The following is a 23,613-nucleotide window of genomic DNA, read 5'->3' on the forward strand; positions in this document are numbered from 1 at the left end:
CAGAAGAACTATGGTTTAGGAAAAAGATACACAGATTAACTGGAACAGCTTTATGGAAGCCTATAGGCATGAAAGCAACATTGAATTGAGAGGACTCTAAGTAGATTGTTATTCAGCAGATATTTATAAATCACCTGTGATATTCTAGGTACTAAGCTAGACAATGTTTATACACTGGTTAACATGATATTCCCCTCAAAGAGCTTCTGGATGAGTGGCATATATATATATAGGTGATTAAGGAAACAATGTGACAGGTGCTAAAATAGGGGAAGTGTAGGATACAGCAGGATTACAGATCTTTAAAGGTGAATGTGGAAAAATTTTATCAAATTTTATAACGAATATTTTGTAAATTAAGGTACATTTAGCTACAATTTCCCATTTTCTCTATGTATGGGGACTTTTGAGATATCCTGTATATTAAAATGAGATAATTTAAGAGAAAGTACTTGGGAAGTTATTAAGTACTATATACATGTTATACTATATATATAGTTAACTGTATATATAATTACTAATAATATAGTATAGCTGTATATTATAAATAGTATACAGTAGTCCCCCCAATCCATGGCAAATACATTCCAAGACCCCCAGTAGATGTCTGAAACTGGGGATCGTACCAAACCCAATATATACTATGTTTTTTCCTATACATACATACATATATTAAAGTTTATGAATTAATCACAGTAAGGCAATAATCATCATAATAGACCAATTAACAGTATGCCAGCATCACTACTCTTGTGCTTTGGGGCCATTATTAAGTAAAATAAGCATTATCTGAATGCAAGCACAGCAATACTGTGATGGTGGATCTGATAACTGAGATGGCTACTAAGTGACAGTTGGGTGGGTAGCATATAGAGTGCGGATATTCTGGACAAAGGGAGGATTCACACCCTGGGCAGGACAGAGCAGGATGGTGTGAGATTTTATCATGCCACTCAAAATGACACGTTAAAACTTACGAATTTGTTTATTCCTGGAATTTTTCGTTTAATATTTTCAGACTATAGTTGACCATGGGTAACTGAAACTTCAGAAAGTGAAACCATGGATAAGGAGAGACTGTTGTAATTTGCATTTGGTGAAGATTTCTAGGGATTTCTCCTTTTTCTTTTTTCCCACATGTGGTCTTTAGTAATTATCAGTTTATTTTGTTAACTACATGTTGAATTTAGCTTTCCCAAAAGATTATATTTCTTTAGGGCACTGACCTTGTATTTTATTTAACACTTATACTGTGTACCCTGTAGGCTTCCATGAATACCTTTTAATTGACTGACATAATACACTAGAGCTTTACTCTAAGTAATTTACTCAGAGTTCAGAATAATATTAGGCCATGTTACACTTCAGTAGTGTTTTTGTTTTTTTTTTGAGAACACCAAAGAATTAACCATACAAATGTCATGCTATCCTGTATAACTGTGTATCCGTATAAGATTTTAGGCATTGGATGTCTGTCTTGTTATAAAAACAATAGGAATAATAATAAGAAAGAATTCTAGAAATTTAAAATGCATTTAGAGGGAAGAACTTAAATTTTAAGGAAAAAAAATTAAATGTTACTTTCCCTGAACTGGATATAACACTATAATAGAGATTTTTATTCCTTTAGGATTCCATTGCAAAACCCCATGTGATTGTAGCAGGAGCTGCCACAGTAAGTTATTATCTGTATTCTTACATCATGATTTTTGTTTCACACTTAAGGACATGCTAAGAAAAATTTAAATTATGTCAAATAGAATTCTTGATTGTACTTATCTTTTAATTGCTATTTCTATTATAATCAGACTGATGAATTTTAATAAAAAGACCTGATTGAACTTAGGAAATTTGGTATTACATATCAGTATTATTTTGTAACTAAAATATATTCTTCTTGAGTGTTACACATTGAAAGTCTAATTTTATGACAGCTTTTTTCTAACTGCCTTTATACATTTCATGAAATAATTTGACCAAATTTTATTCTAATGTTGAATAAAAATAGGAATTATCTTAAAATATTAACCCTCCTTACAATAAGTAAATTATGTACTTTAATTTTGCTGTGATAAATATTGAATTAATGCTTAATTTTTGCTACTTCTTAGTGGTCCATCAAGATTCACAATGGTAGCAATGAAGCGCTTTCTCAATATAAAATGAATATTACCTCCATAGCACCACTTTTAGAAAAATTGGCAAAGACTAGTGATGTTTATTGGGTCTTACAAGGTAAGGAATGAGTAATGAAAAAATGTCATACTGTATATATTTTGAGGTATAGGTTTTTATTATCTCCTGTTTTAAGACACAAAATTATTGCTTTATGAGAATAAATTTTGAAATAAGGTTTGCAAGAGTAGAATAAACTTGATTTATTTGCTTTCCTTTTTTAAGCGTAAGGAACAGACTAATAAATATAATAAGTAAAAAATAAATTAAAAATATCCTCCAAGGAACCTCAATAGGCAGAATGGTTGTAGAATATAACAAAGAGATAAGCCCTAAAGGCAAATGAGATGTTTACCTCTGATTTTTTGTTTTTTACAAAGTGTATTTATTGTGATTGGTAAATATAGAGAAAAAATATTAATAACTGTTTCATATTAGAATTGTTGGAAGTAAATATACTTTTGATTTGACAGAATATATTTAAATTCACACCATCTAGTTTATACTTGGTAATGAAATTCTTTAAGAGAAAGTAGTTGTTAGGTTAACTCGTTTCAGGAGTTTATTGAATGTCCATTATTTAATGCCTAGCACAATACGAAATGCCCTGGGTATTTTAGCAATTCAAGTTGTTTGTCAGAAACTCTTATGATTATTTCCAAATTGAATGTCGAAATGAAAAGAATAAGAGAGGGTGGTGATAATTTGTTCTATAATCCCTGTTTTATTCACAGACTCATTGTTATCCTTTCTCTTACTGAGAAAAAATTAAATTTAAATTATTTGTTGTTAAGTGATAAGAGAATAGCAGACCTTGATCCTAAATAATATCAACTCCTCACTGTATGAACAAACTTTACAGAATTAGTGACAGGAGGAAAAAAAAAAAAGAGTTACTATTCTTAATTAGGCAATCTTGCATAATCCAGTTTTGATGTCTTATTACTGGTATAAACCAGCATCCAAAATTTTTAAACTCTTAAGAGATGCTAGAACATAAAAGTGTTTCCCCAAAGCTGTGTACATAGAGAAGGGACAAAAATTCTTTAAATTTGAGGGAGATACTGATTGACTCAAAAACTAAGTATAAGGTAGGAAATCTATTTATCTTGGCCAGCTTTATGGACAAATGAATTATTAGGTGCCTGGTATCATCTGCACTTTAAGAACAAAATATGATATGTGGATCAACTAAGTTGCATGTTCACAATTTTTACCAGTAGGGATTTTTAAAATGTGTTTTTAAAAACTTGTTTCACATATAGATCCTGTTTATGAAGATCTGTTAAGTGAAAATAGGAAGATGATCACTAATGAGAAGATAGATGCCTACAATGAAGCCGCAGTCAGTATTTTGAATAGTAGCACCAGAAATTCTAAATCAAATGTTAAGATGTTCAGTGTTTCCAAATTAATTGCTCAAGAAACTATCATGGAATCTTTGGATGGCTTACATCTTCCTGAATCAAGCAGAGAAACTGTAAGAATTCTTATATTTGTCAGTAGATGGGGACTATAGTATGAATTAGTTATAGCTGTAAGTCATTATAACATGGTTATACGTAATTTACTTGATTGCAATCATAATTACTTACAGTTATTCCATATAAAGGTACATCTAGAAATAATTTTGCTTTCTTTCATCTAGCTGAACATATAAGTAGGAGTTTTAGTATACTCTAGGGAAAAAGAAGTTACGGAAGGTATGAAATGAAACTTCATTTATTGAGTGCTAATCACTGTTAATATACCTTGTCTCATGGGACATCTACCAGCAATCTACCTTGTGTTTTATGCTCTCAGCACGCTCTTGTTTGAAAACTACTGCTTTATGTTGTCCTTACCTTAAACTTTAAGCTTACAAGATTAAGCTTCAATGAAGAGTACATTTTTTAATATATAAAATAATTTTTATTACTTCCTAGAGCTCTTATGCCCTAAACATTATTCAGGGTACAGAGTAGGTGATGAACAAATTCACGCTGACTGATGGAAAGGGATTTAGGTTAAGTATGAAAGAAAACTGCGCAACTATAAATTTTCACACGTAGTAGAACAGATTATTTAGAGTTTTTTTTTTTTTTAATCTTACAAAGCAGTGGTTCTTAACCTTTTTTGAGGGTCACATAAAGCCTTTGACTATCTGATAAAAAACAATGGTCCTGTTCCTCTCCTGCAGAAAATGTGTGTGTTTGTATATGCACACAGTTCTCCATATACTTTAAGGGGCTTTGTGGACCCCTCCCCCCAGAGGTGATTAAGAACCTTGCAATGGAATTTGTAGGCTAGTTTATGCAAGAGTGCCAGCATAGAACCTCCTGAAGTCTCAGGGCTAAAAGAATGAGATTTCCTAAACATTTGAGTACTTTGGATACTTAGTCTTAAATAATGTAATCATCTAGAGTTCCACAAATGCCTAAGCTATAAAGTTTTTATGAAACTAGAGGTTGACTAAAACTTTAGACAGAATCTTGACAGCTCTCCTAGAATAATTGTATTATAATCAAACCATGTTTAAGCTTCTCTATTTTATTTAACATTAGAAATCTTGAAACTATAAAATCCTAAATGGTCTATAAAGTATAGACCAAATGAAAGGTGTATTATAAATATTGTTAGCTAAGAATTAATAATTTTTCAGTGTGGTTATGTTACATTCTTTTTTCACATCTAAAGAGTAGACTCGCTCTTAAGTATCCTGGTATCCTCTGTTTTGAAAGTTTGCTAGTTAAAATTCTTTGGTCCTTGACATCTGTCAGTATTTTTTTAACTGAAGGTCATGACCCATTAGCAGCCATGAAATCAGTATTTAAAAAAAAAAGAATAGACTAGAACAATGTCAGAGTGCATTCCAAGTAGTAAGGATGGGTATTGTTTCTTGTAAATGTGTCCTGGGTCACATTGTAAAATGAATTTTTATTATGGATCATAATCCCAGAAGTTTGAAACACCCTGAACTAGCTGTTGAAAGATTGAAGGAATATCATTATTTGCATGAGTGTTTGGGAAATGGTAGCAAAAAGTACAAAAGCATTTTGGTTTCAGTGCTGAAAACTCAACACAGGAGAAAGTCTAGTGTGAAATACATCACTGACAAGATAATAACCAAATAACTTGATTTGTTCACAGAGTGCAATGATTCTTATGAACGTGTATTGCAATAAGATTTTGAAGCCTGTAGATGGTTCCTGTTGTCAACCTCGGCCTCCTCTTACTCTCATACAGAAGCTAGCTGCTTGCTTTTTCACTTTATCTATCATTGGATATTTAATTTTTTATATAATTCATCGTAATGCTCATCGGAAGAATAAGCCATGTACTGATTTGGAAAGTGGAGAGGAAAAGAAAAATATTATCAATACCCCTGTGTCTCCATTAGAAACACTTTTGCAGTCTTTCTGCAAACTTGGCCTGATTATGGCTTATTTCTATATGTGTGACCGTGCAAATCTGTTTATGAAGGAAAACAAGTTTTATACACATTCATCTTTCTTTATTCCAATTATCTACATCTTGGTTTTGGGAGTATTTTACAATGAAAATACTAAAGAGGTAAGAGTCATTTTCTTTGTAGCTCATATTATCCTTCTTATCTCATTATAAATTTTAGATTAAAAAAAATCATTTATCCTGCCAGAATGTACAAACATGTATATAGACAAGGATGAAGGAATATTGTAGTGATACTTCACTTAGTGGGCTCTTAATTGTAGTTTTTTCAGAACAGTTTGGAAGAAGTTCAGAGTCACATGAAGATTGTTGAAAAGCTGAAAAATATGATTGTGAAAAAGATACCATGACTTAGTGTTATTTTGCTTGCTTAGGGATGGAGAAAAAAAGTGGAAGCTCCTGATTTTACAGTGGTCTTTGGTCACGAGATACTATTATTATTTTTTTATAAAGTAAAAAGATATCATTACATTAACAAATGCCTGTATGTACAAACATATATTTATATATTTATCAGTCAGACATGTATACACACAAATTAGAACTCCCACAATGATGTGGCCATTGCTCACAGCATTCTGAATTTCCTATTTTAGAATTGCTGTCATTGCTCAGAATATTTGTGTAACATCTTTACAAGGCATGATTTATTTGAATTAATAAGTTCTGTTTTTAAAAATACCTTTCCTATGAGGATTATTAATCAGTTCTTCATCTCTAGTAAGAATTACTAGGGAAAATAAACTATAATAACGGAGCTTTTTCTGACAACGTCTGAGAGAACTGTAAGATCTTTTTTTAACTCTGAAATTCTAAAGAAAATTATAGAAGACCATTTTGAGATTTATAAATATTTACATCTTTTATAGTTTAAATGTCATTTTAATATAAAACCAAAAGATCAACTTAAATATTCAAAATCTCCTTTAGTTTATATTTGTTTTTCAAATTCATATTATAATTAAAATAGTTTTGTGATATTTTGTAGCAAGAAATAAAATGATAACTTTTAACTGCCCCCCCCACCACCATCAAGGGTCTTTTGACAGAAGGCATTAGCTTTATATCTTGTAAGAAAACTTTTAACATACTTAAATATACTTTCTAAATAATTTATGACGAATTTTAAAACAAATTTTGGTTCCTTTACACAGACTAAAGTATTAAATAGAGAACAAACAGATGAATGGAAAGGTTGGATGCAACTTGTGATTTTGATTTATCACATCTCCGGAGCAAGTACAGTAAGTATTTTAAGTTCAGAAATTATAGGACATAGTGTCATTTTAATGTTTCTTTAAGGGCACTGGCCTTTTTGTGTTTTATATTCTCTACCAGTTAGAGACACTACTTCTTTTCCATTTGATATCCTGCCTTCCCATTCTTCTCCTAACTCTTTGAGAAGTATAATTTTAAAAGCAAAAATAATTTTTAAAAGATAAGGCAATAGTTGATTTGTATTTACTTGGCCTTAATTTTAATATAACAGAAATATCTTATATCGAAGGGTATTATTTCATGTCATCTTGTTGAACAGCTAATTTAAAGTTATCAAGAAACTTTATAGATGATAATTGCAAGGAATTTAAAATAAGTTACTATCAAAAGAAATCAAATTAGATCATTATATTTTATATTCTATCCTTCACTGCATTTTAGAAGTTTGAGCAACTATTTTTACATTTTTAAAGTTTAAAAAACTTAGAATTCTCTTCCCTCAGTGTTCAGAGAATCCAGATACAGACAACCATTGTAGACCATGTAGGGTATACCATACTGCCTAAGTACTATTGTATCCTCCATGCTTGGGAGGACTCTTCCTGTGGTCACCCAGTGTCTTCTGTACCTGGACAAAATAGTTTTTTCCTTCTCCCTAGGTGTCTTAAGTGACAGGATTTCCGCGATCTGTGGCCACCTTGGATATGGCAGGGTTAGAAAAAATGTGTTCATTTTGAGTTGTAGCATTCCACCTACATTACTGTTAAAACAAGCTTTTGCGGGTGAACCAAACGACTACTTTTCCCACGTTTTTATAGTGAAGATGCAAACTGACTTCTATACAATATGTTAAAAATTTAAGAAATTCCCATAATTTGGGAACTACTGAACTGGTTTTTATTGCTTTATTTGCTTACATAAAGCACACATCTGTAAACAGTGTTTGAATCAATGATAATTTTAGATAAGAGGGAAGTGTTGCCCAGAAAGGAGTATTTTGAAAATTCCATAGCAGCAATTAAGGATGTAAATAATATTATTACTGGGATTTTTCAGGTATCTCTAACAATTTGAAAACAATGTTATTCTTCATTGTCTCTTTATTATTTTCAAAAATTGTTGGTGATTTTGTGGATTGTTTGAAGGGCAGAAGGCAGAGGAATGAAGTGTAATTCTTTACTGCAATTATATGGCTATGATATGTACATTTGTGGCAACAGTGAAATTCCTGTGACACTGCAGCTGAAGGGGAGCTAGTGAATTTGAGTAGTTATGAAAGAACCACGACAGTAAAAGAGACCTGAGGCAAGGAGGGATGGAGATAGTATGACATAGTTTATAAACCCAGCTCAGAATTTGTAGGATAAATCCATGGTTATCTAAGAAGTAAGTAGAGGTGAATATTGAATCCTAGAAATATCTCTGACACATGAATAAAAACCGTGTTAATTTTGGGGAAAGGAGGAGTTTGCTTTAAGAAAATGCCACTTAGAGACATAATTAATTGGTGATATATTAAAGGGTGATGCTACTATAAAATAATTACACAGAAAGAATTAATGGCAAATTAAGTTCCTCAATTCAGTGAATCCAGAAAGTATTTAGATCATAAAAAGATGAAAGCAATTTGGCATTCTACTATAATCATTTACCAACCTAACATTCTAATACATCTTCTTAGACTACATCCCAATACATTCTAAATTACAGTTTAAAAAAAAAAAACCTCTGTTCTAGAAGGACATACTTTTCATTAACAAATGAATGTAATGATTAATTAACATCCCTATTTTTTATATAGGATTTTGTGGTTAAAAATTACCTTTATCTACATTGGCAGAACATTATTAGCATAGGTGATAACATATTTTGGGATTTGATTCTTGTATATTTGAGAGATTACCCTCATTAAAAACTTTTACTACCACAATTATTTTAATTACCTAAACTTAATGTTTTTTATTTTGAGTAAAATATGTCAGCTTCAGTTGTGCCATCGTTCTTACACTAAAAGAAAAAACCATGTAAAAAATTCTAGAGAATTATTAAAATAATCCAGATGGTCTGGCAGATTGTCATCGTTAGTATAAACACTCTTTTAAAATATAATTTATATCAAATATGGATAAAATGCTGTGAATTTAATATGAAGAGAGCAGCAAGTGTGGTATATATAGTAGATGAGTTTGTGTTCTATTGTTTTTTTTCTTTGAGAGTTTGTAAGTAACTTTCACGAAGAGACTTGAGTAAAAGGTCATGAGAGAAAATTTGGAGGATGAGCAAAAGAATAGAACCGGAAGTCAGAAGATGCTGGAATTCCAAATATATTTTTAATACTACAATACTAAAAGCAAAACTTGACTCATACAGGACAAAAAGAAAAACAGTTTGGGTTAACAGGAGATGAAAGAGGGATGACAGCTACATGCAGTGTGTGGTCCTTGATTCAAGGCTTCTAGATCAAAAAATTTATTTTAAAACCATAAAGGATATTACTAGGATAATTGAAGAAATTTGAATATGGATTATATATTAGATACTATTACATTCACATCCAGTTTCTTACATATGATAATGATAATGTGGTCATAAAGAAACTATCCTTTCTTCTTAAGAGGTACTTGGAGGAATATTTAGGAGCACCACCACATGGTCAGCACCATACTTTTGTATGGTTCAGCATGGCATATAGGTGTCCATTGTACTATTCTTACAACTTTTCTGATGGTTTAAAATATCTTAAAATAAAAGGCTGGGAGAAAGATTACATGAAATTTATAATAGGCCAATATTGGCAGGAACTTGGAAAATTGTTGTGATGGTGCTTAATTTTCTTTAAATGAATTGTATTTACTGTTTAAATATAATAACTAAGGCCAACTTTGCAGTCCCATCCCCAGTCTTGAAGGGATTTGAAAGCATGTTTTATGGAGAGTGATTAAAGTAATTCGGAATGGTTAATCTAAGCTTGACATCTGTTTTTAAATACTTGTAGAGCTATCAGATGTAAGAATGATTTAGCGTGGACATGTGACCCTAACGCTAGACTCTCCACTATAGGAGCTACTAGCTATATGTGGCTACTGAGCACTTTGTAGCTAGTCAGAATTGAGAGGTGCTGTAATTGTGAAATATATGCCAGATTAAATATGATTATGATAAATTCATACTAAATTCAAAAATTTTGTAGGAAGAAAATATCTTATGTGTTGAAATAATATTTTGGATACATTGAGTTAAATAAAATATATTTATTAAAATTAGCTTCTCTTGTTTCTTTTACCTTTTTAAATGTTCTGGTAACCACATTAAAAAATTATTTATGGCTCAAATTTTATTTCTAGGTAGTAGCTTTTACATACAGATTTCAAGTTTTCATGAAAAGGAACTTTGTAGCAGTTAATGACCACCTGAAAATGGAATGGATTGCCTTGGGAGTTTGTATGTTTTCTGCTATTAAAAGATACTTAGATCTGTGAAGGGGATATTTTAGAGTTCATTCAAGAATGAGATAGGGGCATAGGTTTGGATTAGATAAATTTTGAAGTTACTTCACTATGACATATCCTACCTTCATCCTTGTGATTCTAATGTGTTGCACCTTCATTGAAAATTTCTGATCTAATAATGGGAGAAGACATTAAAAAGTAACTAATAATGAAGGACAATAAATAAAATTCTGTGATATAAGGATTACTGGTGCTGTAAGAACTCTGGAAGGAGAAATGACATTCATCTGATAATCAAATGAGATTATAATTTTGAACCAGGTTCTAAAGAAGAATAGGATTTGAATAAACAAAATGTGGTTGGGGGAAACATTCCAGGGCAGAATAAACAGGTAAACAAAAGTGAGTTGACAAGGAAGCACAAGAAGGACCAGTTTAGGAGACAGAGAATCTGTCAATCTACCATTTTGCTTAGAGTGGAGGTTACATAGAAGAATTTACAATCTATTATAAATTCAGGGATTTTTTTTTTCCAGAAAAAAATATTATCCCCCCCAAAAGAAACAGATGCATTCAAGGGTGTATACAAAATATGTATACATTCAAGGCCTTGTGAAATATATTTAATGTGTCCACTTAATTTATTTTGTCCTACAAAGTATCACTTGAGGAAGACACATTAATCTAAAATGGTCATAAGCAGTATTAATGCTGGATAATTGCAGAAGTGATCAGATGGGTCTGTACAATAGAAGCCAAGGAAATTTTACATAGATCTAGCAGTTATTCTAGAAAGAATGGCCTTATAATTGCAAGGATCAGATATCATTGAACAAGACTTTTAAAGATTATTTTAAAAAACAGTGCACTGGTTATATTGTGGAGATTGAGAATACACATCAAACAGACCAGTGGGTGATGAACAGGAAGAATGACAGTGTTCCAAAGTTATGAGAATTAGTAGTTATAAATAGTAGTTATAAATAAGTTAACATTTCCAGCGACTCCTATCATATGTAGATTCAAACTGTGTTGTATTTCATTCAGCTTAGACAGAAGTAAAAATGTAATGCTCCGAAAAAACATGACAAATGATTATGGGGATTAATCATGATGAAGATAGCGATATAGGAGTGTAAAACAAAATTATTTCATAAAAATAAGAACGGGAGGGAAATAATATTCCTAAATTATATTTGCATGTTTTTTGAAAATATGTATTTTTACTAAATAAATATCAGTAGTCATTTGACTCTTTTATTTACAGTTCTAGAGTCTATATATTTAAGGGGGCCCAAAATGTGGGATTTTTGTTCATTTTGTTTTTTTATCTTCTCATTGGGAAAATATAAAATCCAGAGTAATCTTGTATTTAGGATATATAGTGATTAATAATTATAGCTATCATACATTGAATTCTAACTGGGTACAAGTTAAGGTACAAAGTGCTTCACATTTACCTCATTCATTCCTCGTAAGAATCCTTTAAAGAAGGAGGTGATAGTCTCATTTTGCAAATAGGAAAACTTAAAGTCACATAGCTAGGAAATGGCAGAACCAGAATTTAAACCTAGGTCTGTCTAATTCCAAAGTCTACATTTTTGTAGTCCCTGCTATAATGCCTGACTTTTGAGAATAAATCTTTTCATTGAACTAATGCCAAATGATGACAGTGATTTATTATATTTGTTAAATGTACTTGTTACAATAATTCAAGGTGTAGTTGATGCCAACATATCTTTTACCTATTTATTTTTCTCAACAGTTTTTGCCTGTGTACATGCACATTCGAGTTCTGGTTGCTGCATATCTATTTCAGACAGGGTATGGGCATTTCTCATACTTTTGGATCAAAGGAGACTTTGGAATCCATAGAGTATGTCAGGTAGGAATGTATTCAGTTATTTTCATTTTCTTTCAATTTAACATGATTTTGCACCTAACTGTTGAGAAAATATAAATATGGTCATTATAGGACCATGAATAATTTGAAAATAGCACTTTAAAATTGTATTATTTTTGTGTTCTGTATTTAGTAATTTGATATAAATTATTAGTGATGGAAGGAAAATATAATTTGAATGACTATATAATAAAAGTGCTGGTATACAAGGGACAACTTACTGATTCACTTTAGTTTTGTAGAAGTGTACATAGTAACCTGGAATTATTATAATATGGTATGTTTTCTCTCTCAGAGGAGTAGCATTTATTAAATTTCTAACTTGTGCTAAGTAGTTTCTAAACATTATTTTATCTAGCCCCGCACATTACATGCCTGAGTTGTTATCTTTATGTTTACAGATGAGGAAACTGAAGCTCAGAGAGGTTAATTAATTTGCCCAAGGTCACATAGCAAATGGTATAGCACTAATATAAATCGGCCCAAATTCTGTATTCTTTGAATGACATCAAAACTGATACCCGAAATGACTGTTACAGAGGTCCCAAAGACACTTAAATTGGAGTAATATTATTTTGTATCTATGACAACTCTCAATTTAATCCCAAATGGCGTAAATCAACATCAAACAAGAGATGAAATGGACACCCTTTTCCTGAGATAATCTAATCTCTGCTTATAAACTATCTACTTATAAACCCATGGAAGGAGGTTTACAATTTTTTTCCCCTACATGTAACAAGATGGCAATTGTAGCAAGAGGACAGCTCAGGCTGGTGCATAAATATTTTATATTCAACTCTTTACAGTGATTGTATGACAAATGTAAATTTAGCTATTAGTAAAATATACTTTCATAGCCATTTTTGAGTCTTAAACATTTATACCCTGCCAGAGAAAATTTGTCTTTGCTTTTCATGTATACCTGGAATTGTAATGAAAGCCATTTTCTTCTCTTTTTTAATAGGTCTTATTTCGTCTCAATTTCCTGGTAGTGGTGTTATGTATAGTAATGGATCGGCCTTATCAATTCTATTACTTTGTCCCCTTGGTCACAGTATGGTTCATAATCATATATGTTACATTAGCACTATGGCCACAAATAATCCAAAAAAAAGCAAATGGTAAATATACTCTTACTAATGTTAATAAATATATTCTTTCAATGTACTAAATTTCTTTATAGTTGCTAAAAGCTATTATTAAGAGATGTAGACAGTTTAAATTTATGTACAGTTTTGACATTTTGAAATTTTGTTCTTAAACTGTTTCTAAAACATTGTAGCTAAATAGTTCAGGTAATGTGACAGTGAAGAATAATAGTTTATGTTTAAATTATATGTGTTATCCCTTTTCTAAATTTAAATTTTTTGAAACCATTTTACATATTAACTAATGCTACAGTTTTCAAACTGTTTTGTACAAAGCCAGAGTGGTGGAGGTAGCTAGAAAAGAGACAGAGAAGCCAAATAAGGCTCCAGGCCCCGGCATCCTTATTCAATCTTGGCAGCTCTGCTTTTATTGGATTTCTTATATATTTTGAGATTTTGAGTGAACATTCATTTGCAGAAAGGCTTCTTATGTCAAACAAAGTTGAAAAGCACTAATATAATTTATCTTCTAGACAACCATTTAAGCATTTGTTATCAACCTGTTTTACATATAAGGAATCTAAGTACCCAAGGGTTGTCATTTTCAAATTTCATATAGCCAGTTACTGATAATATTCAACGTAAGGCCACAGTCGTTTATTTTAATTTCTTTCGTCAAGATCATACCATTAAAATCGACCTTCTTTTGGAAAAAAAAAATAATTTTTTATTTTTAAAAGTGTATTTAACTTGACTCTTTCAACCAAATATTGTATATCAAAAATATTTTTCCATTGGCTTCTATTATAACATCAAATACTTTTCCAGGAAAGACTCTGCCGCTATTAAAGTCCATTAGTTTCTTTGGATAGCCTCTGTAGTTTAATTCCTCTATACAAACCCAGCATATTATCAAATAATCAATATGTATAAACTTTGAACACATAGTTTAAAATAGGTAAATGTCAAAATATATCTTATAGTTAAATCTTAGTCCATTAGGGAGTTTAAGATCTCTCCTTGGAACTTTAATGTTTAAGCAATATTACCTGAGTTATATTCAACATGATTGTTTGTTAGAATCACATTGAACATGTTGTTCCAAATTTTGTTGTAACTTTCAATAATGAACAGGTAGAATTGAATCCAGGAAGTATTTTAAAAAATATTTATAGTAGATGAACAGCAAGTGTATAAGGTGTCAATTATACCTTGTAGCCTCATTCCTAGCAAGAACCCTCCACCTGTTTTTCTTTTTGCCCTACTTGTAATTTATACCACCTATATATATGTTGTATATCCTTGTAAGCAGTCTTAAATTATTTTAAGAACTATTCAGGGTATAAATATGTTAAGTAACGAGTATTTAAAATGTTTTCTAATATAAATTTATATTTCTTAGTTAATTAAATATTTTCTCTCTTAGGAAATTGTTTCTGGCATTTTGGCTTACTGTTGAAACTAGCCTTTTTGCTGTTATTCATATGTTTTTTGGCATATTCTCAGGTTTGTACAGTCTTTTCAGTTTATATTTTGTAATATTTTAAAGTTCAAGTCTATTAAAATATGTGAGAAGACTCAGGTTTTTTTTTTTTAAGCTTCATTTTGTAATGACTGTAATAAAAGTGTCACTCTGTAGTTGACTACTCAGTGTAGTTCTTTTGAGATATATCTACTTTTGTTACCACTGTTTTTGTTGTAAGAGCAATTTAAAGCTCTTCCTCTGGCAATTGTTCAAGATCCATTTTACTTGACTTTGATCAATCAAACGTTTATTGAATGCCTCTTACAAGACACTACTCTAAGTGGAGATCAAAATTCTCTTGACAGAATATGCAACTTAGTTTGTGCATTATTCATTGTATCAAAGTATTACTTGGTTTTTCTATAACTACATAGAGTTAAATTTTGGCAGTGAGTAAAACCAACTTAGGAGCAAAGGGGTTTGTATATGTGTAGTATGTTTAATTTTATAAAATTTTTGGTCATTTTCCTAGCTCTAACCTTTGATCCCTCTATTCTGGTGATTAAGATTTTCTCACTCTCTTTAGCAGAGTGGCAATTTGCTACCTGCTGATTAAATCCTTCAGGCAGATGTGTTATTTGGGCAGCATGAAGTTTATAACAACATTTTAATTTGAATGCCTATAGTTGTGACATATTCTGTAGTTTACTTGTGTCTCCAACACTCTGTCCGTATCTGACTGTGTTAGGTATACATGCCCTATAGGCATATGTAATCCTATAAAGCTGTTTTTGGGCATTTTTGTAGGCATTTATACTTATTTTCATACTAGGGAGCATTTGAATCATTTCTATTGCTGCCTGACATTCAAGGTTTTTTATAGATCGATTAAATAATAAAGAAACAACAGGAAAATGTATAAAGAAATAGCCAGGTAACAGTAACAACTACTGGATAGTTATTCATTAAAATTCCCAAGACTCTGTGAGTACTGCTGAGGGAAAGAAAAGAAAGCTGACCAGACGTTCAATATAGGGATTAGAAACATTTCCCTAGCCTTGGGTCAGTGTTGACCAATGGACAAGAAAAAAAAAAGTTCACACTCCAGTGCAGCCCACCATCTTTCACAAAATAGGATGCTTGATAAATATTTATTTATTGATCATTTTAAGAAATAAATTTTTAATTAGAAATAAAATTTTAAATGGTAAATACATCTTAGATATGTCATAGATATGTCAATATTTATCTCTAATATACACCTATTATATAATCTATATTCATATCAGTACATATGATCTATAAGTACATTAGATTACAACTCCTGTTAAGGATCATCCTTAATCTGAGACATAGATTTTGATGGAACCTATTTTTAATATATGTACATTTTAAATTCTGTGGTTGAATGGAGACTATTGCATTTTATTATAATAATAAAGTTTTTCTGACCTAAGAATTCAGCATTACCTAACATATAATATTTTCCTATTTTGTCTTTGGTTTTTAATAGCCTTTTAAAAAATTGTAATGTTACATTTTTATGCTGTGGCATTCGGTCTAATGATGGAACTTTCCTTAATAGCGTTTGTCGTCTTTCTTTCGTCTGGAAATTGAGGTTTTTGTTCTCTTCTTTGAAAGACTTCATTAGTGTGCAGGAATGTACCCAGGACTTCTGCCCCTTCGTTCCCAGATTTTCCAGGCTGTCAGATTAATAAGAGGGTACCATTCAATAACTTGAACAGAGTAAAATTGTAAACTTTGTTTCAAAGGCTATAATGGCATTTGGGTATGGTTGATTGAGTAAGGTGACTAATTTAGAAGACTCTTTTAACTCAAATAGTTAATTATAGATTATTAAGAACATTTGGAAAAAAGATAACTATATTTTAACCTTAACAATCATTCTTTAGGATATTGATACCATATTGCCTGAAGTATTTTGTATTTTCTGTTTGATTAGTAAATATTAACTATTTTGTGTACTAGATTAAAAAACCTTAAATAGAATAATTTTCTAATGACTAGGTTTTCAGTTTTTTTGTTTTTAATTTTGGACTCTCAATAGCCTTTCATGTGAAGTGAAAATAAGTTACAGAGTTTTAAGTCATCTTTATTAGCCATTGGTAAAATAAATGTATTTTTCAAATGTATTTCAAATGAAATGATATTTTCAAATGAAATAAATAGAATTTAAAAATTGTGAATGACCCTTACATAGTCTTTTAAAACTTTTAAAAAACTAGAATTTATGATAGAATTGCAAAGCAAGTATTAACTTGTATCAACTTAATTTATTTTCTGGATTCCTTTTCTCAGGGTGCATTTGAGAAGATCTTTTCTCTTTGGCCATTGTCCAAGTGTTTTGAACTGAAAGGGAATGTATATGAATGGTGGTTCAGATGGAGGTTAGATCGTTATGTATGTATTTACTTTGTAATATCTTGCCATTTCAAATTATATTGTTAGAAAATGATTTGGAAATTTTTTCATCTATTTTTATTTCGTTTTAGAATAAGGAAACATGTTGATTTAGTAAGTCAAAGCAATCTACCACCACCACCTCCCCTTTTTCTTTACAGCAGTGAAAGGGTATGCATGTGTGTGGAGATCAGCTGGGAAAATATTACAAAAATGTCTATAAAGTGGCCTTTGCCTAATTAATGTAATTTTAACTTGTAGGTGATCTGTCAATCTGTCATATATATACTTCAGCCATTCAAAATAATATTTGTTGAGCCCTAATATGTGCCCTACATGCTGGTATCCTGGTATGTACCTATCATGAGGTATATATTAGAGAAAGAAGAGATGTCCTCAGTCTTCTTAGCCTTAAGAATCTAGTTTAAAACTCAAGATTACTATTTATAGTGGGGTACTAAACTATGCAATATGGATTTTGTGGTAGAAGTATGCAAAGAAGAAAGAGCAGTATCTTGGATTATTTTATGAACTTGATCTCGAAAGGATGGTTAGGATTCAGTTGGCCAAGAAAATGTAGAACATCTAGCACAGCATTTGGAAAATAATAGACACTAAACAGATGTTAATTATTTCACTTTTTCCCCTTTTCCTTTCATCTTTGACTCTTTTTTTCTCTCAGCAAATGTTTTTAGTGCCTATTCTGTGCCATTCTTGGTTTCCAATACCTATACACTTTCCAATATACTACACTGCATTTCAAAACCATGTATGAATAAAAATCTTCGCTAAAGTCTCTACATCAAATAATTTTAAATTCTCTACTTTCTCAATAATGTGGTCTACTATGGCATGATTTCTTAGTCTGTTTGGACTGCTGTAATAGAATACCATAGACTGGGTGGCTTATAAACAATAGAAATTTATTTCTTACACTTCTGGAGACTGGCAAGTCTAAGATCACAGAACTTTGGTGTCTGTTGAGGGCAGGTTCATGAACAGCTTTGTCCTCCCATGGTGGAAGGGGCAAGGGAGCTCTCTGGGGTTTCTTTTACAAGGGCACTAATCCCATTCATGAAGGCTCCACCCTCTGGACCTAATCACCTATCAAATGCCTCACTTCCAAAATTATCACATTGAGGAATTAGATTTCAACATAGGAATTTTGAGTGGACACAAACATTGAGTCTGTTGCAGTGATGGTTCACATTAAGTCTTGGTTTAAAAAAACAAAGCTCATGTGCTTCCTAGTCTGCCATATTTTTTTCACTCTTATGTATTATATACTTCTTTTTAAAAGTGTGACTCAATGGTGTTATTGTTGTTTATTGTATTTGACTGAAAAGACCAATATAAAATGTGTTTTATTTTTGTTGGGTACATTTACATTTTATCATGTATATAGGGGAGTTTCTTACCATTATTTTTAAATTGTCTTTATTACTTGCTGTTGAGACTGCCCAAAATGAACCAGTTTTATCTCATATTGTTCCAAGAAGTGTTTGCTTCTTTATGGTGGATGGTTTCTAATAATCATTGGCTTTATTCCATTACTTGAAGTTTAAGTCCTTCATAGAAAAACCTTTAAGCTTTTAATCTACTTTCTTTTATACATATAAAAGTCCTAATTCACTAAATATTTTTGCTGTTCTTTGATAACTTTAAATTTTTTTATTTTTCAGGTAGTCTTCCATGGAATGCTGTTTGCTTTCATTTATCTGGCTTTACAGAAACGTCAAGTACTTTCTGAAGGAAAGGGTGAACCTCTTTTTTCAAACAAAATTTCAAATTTTCTATTGTTTATTTCAGTAGTTTCTTTCTTGGTAAGTTTTGAAATGTGATCTTCCAATCTTCCAAAATTCTAAATGGCATAAAATTAACTTTAGGGTATGGGATGTAATCAATTATTTTTAATAAATAAATATTTACTTTTTAAATTCTTTTTTCTCTATTTTTCTAATGGGACATAACTAGTAAAGAGAATACATATATAAGCTAAATATGAAGAATATCTGAGAGTTCAATGAAATAGGAGTTTTAAAAGTTGTAATGTATTTGGGACAAAATATAATGTAAGGTATTTGATGTAAAGAGCCATCAGAGTGTCATGATCACTATTTCCAGAAAAATACAGACCTACGCACCTCTCTCTCTGTTTTCCTATGTTTGGCCACTTGAGGAAACCTGTGGGCTCTTTTTACTGGTACTTTTTATATACTATAATGGAGTATAATGTTATAAGTAAAGAAAACTGTAAAAAGAAATTGTGAGAATTATGCCTCTTTCAGGCTTAACTGTTTTTGTGAACTGTTCCATACATTTTTGTTTTAGACCTATTCCATCTGGGCTAGCAGTTGTAAAAACAAAGCCGAGTGCAATGAACTCCACCCATCTGTTTCTGTGGTACAGGTAATTATCTTGATTTAGAGAAAGGTTTACTTTTAATTTTTGATAAGAACATCATTTTTAGAGGCAGATTTAAGAGCAAACTCTAGAAAATGGAGAGAATTTACTTAATCTTTCTAAGCCCTTCCTTCCTCTGTAGCCATAGGGATATTAAACTCTCTTTCGAAGAGTTGTGGAAATGATCTAGCTAATATTTGTCATTTGATTGGCACTTAGAAAATGTTAATTCCCCTTCTTAAATTTGCTTTTTCATCATTTATTTATTCAAATTTCTTTGTTTCTTTAATCATAGTTATTATCTACTATGTGTTAAGTAACACACTAGATGTAAGAGGTTCAATGTTAAATAAGGTAAGGCTCTTGCCCTCAAGAAACATAGTCTAAAGAGATACAGATCAATAAACATTCATTCCTTTATTTAACAATTTTTTTATTCATTTGACAATATTTGATAATTACTATATGCTAGACATTACACTGAAGGTTACAGTGATAACCAAATCAGACGTAGTTCCTACCCTCATGAGGCCCACGTTCTAAATATAAATAGATTTTTCAATCCTTTTAAAAGAGAAAGTTTTTGAAAGGTAGCTGTGAAAGTGGAAACCCTTTTTTTTCTTTACAAATTCTTGCTTTTTTTAATAAGGAGGGGGATTTTAAGGAGAGTTCTTTGCTTGAAAAACTGGTTACTGGATGTGAGACTATGAATTGAAGGTTTAGAAAATACTAGATTGTTCCACCTGGTACAAAAGGACAGGGCAGAGGGGTGAAGGTCAGGAGCCCAAAAGCTGGAGATTCTTTTGGGAAAGAAAAGATCCAGAGAGGAAAATATATTACATGCGAATACAGTTCAAGACATCATGCCAGGCCATGCAGAGAAAACATGAAAATACCTTGAAAGCCATGGCATTTCCCATACTAACATGTGGTCAGCGGAAGGAGGATTTTGACAAGAGTAAAGAGAGGGGACGACTCTAACCTAGGCAGGTACTATATAAAAGCAGCAAAATTATATCATAGGATTTTATGAAGTTTTGCTACAGAAATGTGATATCAACTTTTTCCACACAAAAGGGCTCAGGCAAGTTTGTATTTTTCCCAGTGTACATAAAATAAAATTGTTCAGCCATGTACTATCTAACATCTGCTTTGGTATGCAGCATACAGACCATATGTTGAGAAATCCAGTTTGGGTAGACTCTAGAACAAAAATAACTTTCTAATACTTTACCTATTAAAAAAAAATTCTGTATGTGTCAAGTTCACGAACATGAAGAATAAGGTTACCACTTAAAGGAAAGCTTCATGTAAAATACTTCTCAATCAAGACAGTATTAATATTTGCCTTTGTGGATTTTCTTTAGATTTTAGCCTTCATCCTAATAAGGAACATCCCCGGATATGCACGTTCAGTTTACAGTTCATTTTTTGCTTGGTTTGGAAAAATTTCATTAGAGGTTGGTACTTTAATGTTTTTCTTTCTGTTACACAGCCTGGTGTTATATATGTGTGCATGTACATGTGTATGTGTATATTGTACATATGTGTGGGTGTGTAAATCAGACATGGACTTTCTTTTAAACCAAAGCTATGTTACTTATGGAATTATGGGGGAAAGGCTCAGAACGTTCAAGAGCAGTCAAGTATTTTAGAATGTTTTAAAAGCCGTATTTAAAAATGACTAGACATAGATGACGTTTAAAATATTCTTGATGTTTTCTGAAGCTTTCGAGAACAACCAAGATGCTGAGATCAGGAAAGAAAAAATATTAGACCAGATAAAAATGAAATTAAGCTGAGGGGATTTTGATTTTGGTTCATCTCCATAATTAACTATTATATTACTGGAATTCAGTTTATTCATGCTTACCATAATAAAATTTACTCTTATTATGATTGGAAATTGTGGGAAAAATTTAATCTCATTACATTTTGTGTGAGAGACATAATGTGAAATAATCTACGGAATCAGTTTAAACAGAAGGTTTTGAAATACCTTATGAGTAGTCTGAGTTTTATTATTTGAAATGGAATGTTTTAAAATTGTAGAATTCATAGTAATTTTAGAGTATAAAGTTTATTAAATTTTTTTAAAATAGGGAAAATAAGTTTCTCTTTGAGTTCTTGCATAAATGTCCTTTTTTTTTTAAGTCTCATTTGTAAGTGAGGTTGTATAGAAGTAGGAGTTCTAGAAAGTAGACTCTGCCGTGGACTTTTCAGGGCCCATAGTGAGAATGAATCAGATGGTTTTAGAAAAGTCTTTTAATGTTATTATGCTATCAAATGGTTAAATTAGGAAAAACTGTGATTTATTTATGCACCCTCTAACTTTAAATATTTTTTTTCTCCTAGCTATTTATTTGCCAGTATCACATATGGCTGGCAGCAGACACAAGGGGTATCTTGGTACTCATTCCTGGAAACCCTATGCTCAACATCATTGTCAGCACTTTCATATTTGTTTGTGTGGCACATGAAATCTCTCAGATCACTAATGATCTTGCACAGATTATTATTCCTAAAGATAACTCATCTCTCTTGAAAAGGTTGGCATGTATAGCTGCATTTTTTTGTGGACTCCTCATCTTATCATCCATTCAAGATAAATCAAGAGATTAGGTTCCTAAAATCCTAAAAAACTTAAAACTCTTCAGGCTTACTTTGTGTCTGCCTGGAGGAGAAAAGCATCTATCTGGAGATATAAATGTATATGTAAATATAAACATGTATGGCAAGAGAACAGTTCTATGACATCTGTTGAACATGCGTGATTGTATATATTGGAAATGTACATATCCAATGTGAAATACTAAAAAAAAAATTGATGAACTAGAATGCATTGTATAGGATTGCATGTGAAAAGTCTTTTCTACTGAATCTGTATTTCCATTTATAAATGATTTTAAGTTAACATATGAAGGCAGGGAAATGATTACCTTTCCAGCAAAAAGTATAGATAATTTAATTAGCTTAGTGACACCACTGAGTGTTTTGATATTACTAAATTTGTGGTAATAAAACTGTCTGCACCTATATTCATCATGGAACTTCCTACTTCATTGAAAACTTTCTTACTCAAGAATGATTGCAGTATTGTTTTCTTATCATATGTGCAATGATGTGGAATGATAAACAGTATGCCTTTAATTTATGTGTTCATGTTCTGATGTTTTATGTGTTTCCTGAAATGATTTTTCTTCCTAACTGTGGTTTTCAGGTATGCAAGCCTAAATCTTTGTATACTTTGTCTTATAGAGTTGTTCTAAGGCTCCATGACAGGGTTTTGTCATTGTTGATGTTATCGTTACTTCTTTTTATAAAATGGCCAAATTTTCTTTCCAATCCAAATGTTTCCTCAAGCTATACCAGTGTAATACCAGTTACCCTGTGGATCCATTGAATATGTTTTCCCTTCACTAATTAATTTTTGTATTTTATTTCCAATGTTTGGAAAGCTCTTTATAGCCATTTTGGTATTCCACCCCTCTCCTATTTTTAAAAAATATTTATCAATCTAAACTTGTGCAGTATAGTAAACATTCAAGTTGTTATGATTGAGATGTATTACCATAAGTAGAGTTTTAAGTAAACTGGTGACTTTGGGCAATAAATATTTTTGTTTTGTTTTGTTTTTACAAGCTAACTGTTAGAGGTACACATTTATTTATCTGTTGTACAGATTTGATTATTTTTAATGTTTGAAAGATTGCACTTGTTTGTTTGCTTTTACTATGTGTGGGGTTAAATATATTTTCTGTTCACAGTATGTGAAAATATGGAGTAATTTAAACAGTAAATAAACGTTCTGTGGATGCTTATTTTTGTATTGGCAAAGTATCAATTAAACTATATGTGTTCTTGTTTTTAAAAAGCTGGATCCATTAATGATTGGTTTAAATTTCTAATTCATTTCCTAAACTTAAATTTGCTTTTTCAAACTCTTAATATGTAGGGATAGATCACTGATAGTTGGATAAGGAATACTGTAGTTATCAGAGCTTCTGAGGATTATCTGCTTTTCACATAGGAAGTTTA

At 31.2% G+C, this 23,613-nt stretch overlaps 1 protein-coding gene across 3 annotated transcripts in view; it reads left to right on the top strand.

The window, feature by feature from the left end:
* Positions 1-23,396, top strand: part of CASD1 (CAS1 domain containing 1) — a 42,246-nt gene extending 18,850 nt beyond the window's left edge. Inside the window, exons 6-18 of one of the 3 annotated variants that reach the window (XM_045564363.1) lie at positions 1,631-1,675; positions 2,112-2,235; positions 3,441-3,655; positions 5,305-5,727; positions 6,780-6,869; positions 12,058-12,177; positions 13,163-13,319; positions 14,713-14,792; positions 17,071-17,172; positions 18,855-18,995; positions 19,504-19,581; positions 20,943-21,035; positions 21,931-23,396. In XM_045564363.1, coding sequence (XP_045420319.1) covers positions 1,631-1,675; positions 2,112-2,235; positions 3,441-3,655; positions 5,305-5,727; positions 6,780-6,869; positions 12,058-12,177; positions 13,163-13,319; positions 14,713-14,792; positions 17,071-17,172; positions 18,855-18,995; positions 19,504-19,581; positions 20,943-21,035; positions 21,931-22,197 — 1,935 coding nt within the window. In that variant the 3' untranslated portion in view covers positions 22,198-23,396. The remainder of the gene's footprint in view (positions 1-1,630; positions 1,676-2,111; positions 2,236-3,440; positions 3,656-5,304; positions 5,728-6,779; positions 6,870-12,057; positions 12,178-13,162; positions 13,320-14,712; positions 14,793-17,070; positions 17,173-18,854; positions 18,996-19,503; positions 19,582-20,942; positions 21,036-21,930) is intronic. The other 2 variants (XM_045564364.1, XM_045564365.1) reach the window with 2 other exon arrangements.
* Positions 23,397-23,613: the final 217 nt, after the last annotated feature.

Source organism: Lemur catta, chromosome 11 (assembly GCF_020740605.2).
Source record: "Lemur catta isolate mLemCat1 chromosome 11, mLemCat1.pri, whole genome shotgun sequence".
Taxonomy (NCBI): Eukaryota; Metazoa; Chordata; class Mammalia; order Primates; family Lemuridae; genus Lemur; species Lemur catta.